This window comes from Octodon degus, unplaced genomic scaffold (assembly GCF_000260255.1).
Source record: "Octodon degus isolate 3935 unplaced genomic scaffold, OctDeg1.0 scaffold00094, whole genome shotgun sequence".
In the NCBI taxonomy this organism is placed as follows: Eukaryota; Metazoa; Chordata; class Mammalia; order Rodentia; family Octodontidae; genus Octodon; species Octodon degus.
Window position 1 is genome coordinate 8626405 of NW_004524670.1, and position 8009 is coordinate 8634413.

At 42.4% G+C, this 8009-nt stretch overlaps 1 protein-coding gene across 1 annotated transcript; it reads left to right on the forward strand.

Annotated features, from left to right (window-relative positions):
• The first annotated feature begins 1265 nt into the window (after positions 1 to 1265).
• On the forward strand, positions 1266 to 2651 carry LOC101563952 (actin, cytoplasmic 2-like). Its single transcript, XM_023722920.1, has one exon. It carries the CDS (start codon positions 1333 to 1335, stop codon positions 2458 to 2460), a length of 1128 nt encoding a protein of 375 aa, XP_023578688.1. The 5' UTR covers positions 1266 to 1332; the 3' UTR covers positions 2461 to 2651.
• The last annotated feature ends 5358 nt before the right edge of the window (positions 2652 to 8009 follow it).

Sequence of the window (8009 nt, forward strand, 5' to 3'; positions counted from 1 at the left end):
GAAAAGGTCAAACTATTATAATTTGCAGATGACATAATCTTCCACTCAGAAGACCCAAAACCTCCCAAAAACTTCCACCAAAAGACTCCTAGAATTAATAACCAAATTCAGTAATGTAGCAGGATACAAAATACTCAATAACATTTCTATATACTAATGACAAACTCACTTAGAAATTAAGAAAACAATACCATTCACAACAGCATCAAGAAAAATTTAACAGGAATTATTCTAACTAAGGAAGTGAAAGACCTCTATCTACGATGAAAATTACATCACTCTGAAAAAGTAAATTGAGGAGGACATCAGAAAACTGAAACATGGGCCAGGGGTATAGCTCAGAGGCACAGTACCTGCCTGGCAAGTGCAAGGTCCTGAGTTTGATTCCTGATACCAAAAAGAAAATTGAAATATATCCTTTGGAGATCCACATGCAGAAGATTGAGTCTAGATCCATGTAGAGGCCAACCTCAGCTACATAGTGAGTTCAAGACTAGCTTGAGGGCTGGCCAAATAGCTCAGCAGATTAAAGTGATGCAAGCAGGCACAGGGGCTGGGGGTCAATCCCTAGGCCTGCCGTGCCAACCCCACCCCAAGGCACACTGAGATGGCAATTAAGACAGGGCATGGTATCACACACCTGTAATCCCAGATCTTGGGAGGCTGTAAACAGGTAGATCACTACGAGTCCAATCTAGGAGTGAGACCCTGAACACCCTGTAGACCCTTCTCTAAAAAAAAAAAAAAAAAAAAAAAAAAAAAAAAGACTAGCTTGAATTGCATAGTGAAACCCTGTCTCAAAAAACAAAACAATTTCTGCTGGTCTGTGGAAAGGAGCAGATAATGCTTAGTTTGTTTCATCTCCTTTTTCAATAGTTTCTCCTTTTTCTTATATATTTCTTTTTTTCTTCTTCCAATTTTGCATGCATATATCTGATAATGAGTAACTGATTGGAAGATAACACTATGCATTACAACAAACACTGTGAAATTCATATTACTTTGTTAAGTGAAATTCTACATCACTTGTAATTTTTCTGTTTTAATATTATTTTACATTCTCTTTTAAAAATTAGAAAAATAAAAACAAAAAAATACTTAAATGTTAAAATAGAAATACTTCATCTGGTCAAAGATAAAATAGGCATAGGAAAGAACTTTATGAACAGAATTCCAATGGCACAAGAAATAATGCCAAGAATCAACAGAGGGGACGGTATTAAATTTTAAAATATTTTGCACAGAAAAGAAAATAACCAGGCCTCAGACACCGCCACCGGCCTGTGTTGCTTGTTCTCTTGTTGCTCTGCTTCCCAGCCACCCCAGATCGCAATGGAAGAAGAAATCGCCGCTCTCGTCATTGACAATGGCTCCGGCATGTGTAAAGCTGGCTTTGCCAGCGACGACGCTCCCCAGGCTGTGTTCCCCTCCATTGTCAGCCACCCCCAACACCAGGGTGTGATGGTGGGCATGGGCCAGAAGGATTCCTATGTGGGCGATGAGGCCCAGAGCAAGCGTGGCATCCTGACCCTGAAGTATCCCATCGAGCATGGTATTGTCACCAACTGGGATGACATGGAGAAGATCTGGCACCACACCTTCTACAACGAGCTGCGTGTGGCCCCTGAAGAGCACCCAGTGCTGCTGACAGAGGCCCCCTCGAACCCGAAAGCCAACAGAGAGAAGATGACTCAGATCATGTTTGAGACCTTCAACACCCCAGCCATGTACGTGGCTATCCAGGCTGTGCTGTCCCTGTATGCCTCTGGGTGCACCACTGGTATCGTCATGGACTCTGGTGATGGGGTCACCCACACAGTGCCCATCTGTGAGGGCTATGCCCTCCCCCACGCCATCCTGCGTCTGGACCTGGCTGGCTGGGACCTGAAAGACTACCTCATGAAGATCCTGATGGAGCGTGGCTACAGCTTCACCACCACTGCTGAGAGGGAGATTGTTCGTGACATTAAGGAGAAGCTGTGCTACATCACCCTGGACTTTGAGCAGGAGATGGCCACAGCTGCTTCTTCCTCCTCTTTGGAGAAGAGCTATGAGCTGCCTGATGGCCAAGTGATTACCATTGGCAACAAGCGCTTTCGGTGTCCAGAGGCGCTTTTCCAGCCCTCTTTCCTTGGTATGGAATCCTGTGGCATCCATGAGACTACCTTCAACTCTATCATGAAGTGCGACGTGGACATTCGCAAGGACCTGTATGCCAACACAGTCCTGTCTGGTGGCACCACCATGTACCCAGGCATTGCTGATAGGATGCAGAAGGAGATCACAGCCCTGGCACCCAGCACCATGAAGATCAAGATCATCGCCCCTCCTGAACGCAAGTACTCCTTGTGGATTGGCGGCTCAATCCTGGCCTCGCTGTCCACCTTCCAGCAGATGTGGATCAGCAAGCAGGAGTATGATGAGTCAGGCCCCTCCATTGTGCACCGTAAATGCTTCTAAATGGACTGAGCAGGTGCCAGGCACCTGCTGCATGAGCTGATTCCGAAGTATAATTTGCCCTGGCAAATGTACAGACCTCATGCTAGCCTCATGAAACTGGAATAAGCCTTTGAAAGAAATTTGTCCTTGAAGCTTGTATCTGATATCAGCACTGGATTGTAGAACTTGTTGCTGATTTTGACCTTGTATTCCAGTTAACTTTTTTGGTCTGTTTTATACCCTGTGCATATCTTTGATTCATCCCCTTAGTCAATGTGGTTCGGTCACTTGGTGGTTGAGTTGAGCACACTTGGAGAAATCCGCGGCTTGGCAATCTGGGTGGCCGCAGCACAGATCTGTGCAGGGTATTGAGTTGGAGCTGACTGTTACAGGATTTCTCGGGCTGGCAGGACTTGGTGAATGAGTTGTGACTCCGGTCTTTTTGCTGGTCTAACAGGGTGGGAGAGTCCGAGCCTTACAACCCTGTTTCCATCCACCATCATTGTTTTCCCACCTGAATACCGGCGGTGGTTTACTTGCCTTGAGTTGGAAACAGTTTGCATTTACATCTGTAAATTTATTCATTCTTTTAATTTATGTAAGGATTTTTTTTGTACTCACTTCTTTTAAGATGACAAATTTTTGGTTTTCTACTGTGAGAACATTAGGCCCCAGCAACACATCATTGTGTAAGGAGAAATAAAGTGCTGCAGTACATGAAAAAAAAAAAAAAGAAAGAAAGAAAAAAGAAAAGAACCAACAGAGTAAAGAGACAACCTATGGAATAGGAAGAAAAATTTCCAGCAACTCTTCAGATAGAAGAGTAATATCTAACATATATGAAGAACTAATATCTAAAATATATGAAGAAATCAAAAAATACTAAACTCCCAAAATAAAAGACTCAGCCAAGCAATGGGCGACTGAATAAACAGACACTTCTCAGAAAACATACAAATGGTCAATGCATGCATGAAAAATGTTCAACATTGCTGGCCATTAGAGAAATACAAATTGAAACCACACTGAGCTACCATTTTATCCTAGATGGTCATCACTAAAAATAATATAACAGAAAATGCTGGCAAGAAAGTAGAGAGAAAGGAATTCTTCTATATTGTCAGTGGGAATATGAATTAGTACAACCACTATGGAAATCAATGTAGATTCCTCAAAAAACTCAAAATACAAATTCTATTTGACTCATCTTCTAGGTTTTTTGTAAACATTGTCCAAAAAGAATTAAATGCATCATATTATAGAGCTATATGCACACCCATGTTTATAGTAGCACAATTTCTAATAGCTAGATCTTGGAAATAGTGTATATCCATCAACAGATGAATGGATAAACTGTGGTATTTATACACAATGGAGCACTCATGTGTTATAAAGAAACAAGCTTGAGGCATTCATAGGCCAATGGATAAAACTTAAGAATACAGCACTAAGTGAAATAAGTCAGACACAAAAGCTTAAATATCTCAATTCATGAGGCCTTTTCAATGAAATGGAAAAATTAGCATATACATTGAAATATTGTTGAAATTAGATAATTTGAGAGTTATTTGGATATCTCCCTACTTCCTGCTTATCTATCTCCCAACTTCTTATTTGTCTACTTCATATAAAGTCATTCCTCCTACGTCCTTCTGACCATCCACCTCCCAAGGAGCTATGGAACTCCTACTTGCCCTTCAAGATCCAGGTCAGTTGCCCCCACTTCTCAACAGTATTTTCTCACCTCTGTCCACCACTTGAAATGTCGGCCATGGATGATGATTCATGTCCTCTGATGCGCTTCCACAAGATAGCAGTTTTTCCTTCATAGTGTGTGTGACCACTCCTTGAAATCAATACATATGTAAGAGCCAAAATTATTGAGAAAGTAACCCAACTTTTGCAAATTTAGTACAACATAGCCAGTACTGTGAAGTAGTGAGTAAAGTCAGGCAATTTCTGGTGAGAGTCTATCTTTACTTAAAATGTCAATGTTTTGTGCAATGTAATTTTTTGCATTAATGTCAATTTTTTAGAGATATATTGCATTAAATGTCTCTTGACTACTGAGTTTGTTGACAACTTCTTAAATTTGTATCCAGAATCAATGCCTCACACACCCTAGTCATGGACAGCAGAATTAATAGCCAGCAGCTTTTGTATTCAAATGTAAGTTCCAAAGCCATACCGCTTCCAAAGGTAAAAAGCTAGACAGTAATTCACCCTCTGAATTATAGTTCATAGTCTGGTGACAGGTACTAAGTATGTAGGCAGTTGTAACAGCAGTGACATCTGCCACCAAAATCGTGACAGAGGGAAGATCATCCTGCCTGAAACTCTCAAGAAACAATCCACCAAAGTAAAAAGGCCTGAGCTCAATGGATTTTCATGAAGTGGTTTAAGTCACTTGCCTTAGATGACAGCAACAGCTACAGTAAATCTGAGATAACTGCCGGTCTCTACAAACTACGCTATCGTTTTCTTACTTTCTGTTTTCTATTCAACTCTGAGCTCTTAAGGGCAAGGCTGAGTGATGGACTGCCGGAGTGAGTGGTCAATGAATATGTGGCATTGGCCACAATCCACCACCCTCCCCCGTCAAGGCACACAGAGAGGGCAAAAGGGCTTCACACACCAGGGCATGTATAGGACAATTGTACACAGAAAACAAGGACAGCTGCACCACTTTCCTGAGTGGCATTGTGATATCCTGATCCCTGGGCAAGTGTACACATGGGCACACACCACAGTACCTCTGACCAGTGCATGAAGCTTGTCTGAAGGATGTCAAATGCCACAAAAAGCCTCCAGGGTCCTCTGGGAAGGCATACGGCACTGGCCTGAGCAAAGGCTGGCTCCGTGTCCACCACAATAAAATCACAATCCTCAGTCACTCTGGGCAGAACTGGAGACACTGATGGAAAAGGTGGCTTTGCTGATGATAAAATTAGAAACAACTGTGAGACCACACCACGGCCAGGAAAGCTCAGGAACTGCCCTTGCCCCACTGGAAGACGGGAGCCTTCATTCTGGAGCAAGAGGCTGGTGAGCCAGGTGATGAACACTTGACCTAAGCAACCAGCTCACCTCCCCATCTATTCATGAGGGGGTGCAGTTTACCACCTGGGTGTGAATAGTAAGAGTGTGGGAACATGAGTTTTTCCCAAAGGCTGGCATCTGGTAAATACCCCATAAATATTAGTTCTATTTTAAAAGTTTTTGTCTTTTAGAGTAATTTTAGGTTCACAGCAACATGGAACAGAAGGTACAAAGACTTCTCAGATGGTTCCTGCCCCCTCATGTGTGTAGTCTCCCCTATGTGACTACAAGGGGTGTACCAGTGACAGCCAGTGAGTCTATGCTGACACACTGCCATTCCCCAGCATCTACTTAGCGCTGGCGTCCACTGTTGGTGGGACACATTTTTCGGGTTCAGACAACTGTGTAAGAATGTATATTCAACACGAGAATATCATATAGAATTGTGTCACTGCCCTAAAATCCCTCAGGTTCCATCAATCTATGCCTCTCCCTCTCAACCCTTAGCAATCGCTGATCACTTTGCTGTCTCTATAGCTTTGCTTTTTTTATTAATTCTATTTTCAATGTTCTTTTTCAACCAGAAAAAAATAAAATATTGTTCCAACCTAACTGTCACAGGAGTTCCTCAGAGCCTAAAAATGATGACTATGGGTTAAAATACAGCAAAATCCATTCATGTTTCTCCTTAATGGGGTCCAGAAGGCCAAGCTCTGCCATGTCTTAAGCACTTCTGCACATAGCCAAGCCTCTCAGCTCTGCCTCTTCCTCCACGCAGTGGGGATAAGAATCATGATGGGCCTGGGGACATAGTTCAGTGGTACAGCATTTGTCTGACAAGCGCAAGGTCACAAGTTTGATTCCTGGTACCAAAACCAAAAAGAATCATGGTGGTTACTGACAGCTCCTGAAAAAGATAAAATTCTCTGTAAGTTTGCTTGTCCCCTTCCTGACTGGATCCACCCTAGAGACCCCTGCAAGGCAGAAGTTATGTGTACAGACTCACACAGTGCCACAAAAATTGCAAAGAGCAGAAATTTAGCTCCCAACGGCTGGCCACATAGCACAGCAGACTAAAGCACCTGCTTAAGCAGGTGGGGGGACTGGGGTTCAATCCCCAGCTTGCTGTGCAGGCCCCAACCTAGAGAGTGCTAAGACGGAAACTGAGACTGGGCATGGAGGTGCTTGCCTGTAATTCCAGTGCTTGGGAGGCTGAAAACAAGAGGATCACTGAGTCCGATCTGTGTAGTGAGACCCTGTAGACCCTGTCCTAAATAATTTTTTTTAAAAAAGAAAGAAATTCAGCTCCCAGAGGTAAGCAACATTCCAGGCACCAGAAGGCATAAGGAGCAAAGGACATTTGAGTCTCAGGGGTATCTGGCCAAGGTTTATTCTGTCACATTTATTCTAGAATCCTATTGTAGAATCATCTATTCTGTTTCTAGAAAGTTAACTCATGAGTTAAACAAGACAGCAAGCCCTGCATCTGTAATAGTGAAAAGGAGTACTTTCTTAAGTCCTGCCCCAGTGAACCATGGAGAATGTGTTACCTGGGCCTGGTTTTGGTAGTAGGTACTATTGGTGCCCCTCATTCTGCAGCCTTTCATCTGGTTGGCATGGCCATCCTCCCTCTGTTTCACTAACTGCTAGAGCTCAAGGCACCATGCTTTTCCAGAAAATTTTTATTTTATTTTATTGAGAAACAAACATCAATGAGACAGTTTTAAAACTGACTAGTAGGACAGTTTCAATAATTAATACATTGTACATTGTTATCTTCTTCGTGGTTATCCATAGTACAAGATGCAGACAGAATATCCTGTCCAAACACTATTAGTACAGCTCTTTCTTCTTATTGAATTAAGAGAAAGTAGCTGTATATCTATCCTAACTAGCATATACAGATGTACAACGGTCCTTCCTTTGTATACCCTTTTTTGTTTAGTGCTGTCAGAAATGAGTGTTCCATTGGCATCTAAATACTATAGGTGTGTGAATTCAGCAAAACATTCCAATATAGTACAGTAGTCCATAATGGTAGTGGTTTATCTGTAGGACTGGCAATGTAGAAGTTGTTGACTTGAGCCTTTTACAGCTCAGCATATTAGCATGGTTTTACTTTTATACCTCGTTTTTATACTTTTCTGCTGGATGGTTAAGACCAAGATAAAGCAAGACCTGTATAACAAGAAATGTAACTTTTGTATCTGATAAGGTCAGTCAAGTCCCCTCAGGATTTATCCTGTAACCCTGTATCACATTTTGCAGATCTTTTGTCAGGGTCAGCCATGTAGATGGGTCATGGCCATTGTTTGACCAATTTGCTCTCTGTTAAAGCCTGAGAGAATGTTTTCTCTCCATATGACTCTCCTTAGGCACACCTACATCATCAATCACATTGCTCTGTGGCCCATAATCTCCTTGATCAGAAAATTTGGGATACAACTGAATTACAGGATGTTATAGTACAGGTTCTCCTATGTCCTGAGTCTTCACTGACCTTGAAAGGGTCAGGTCAAAATGTTGGCTGT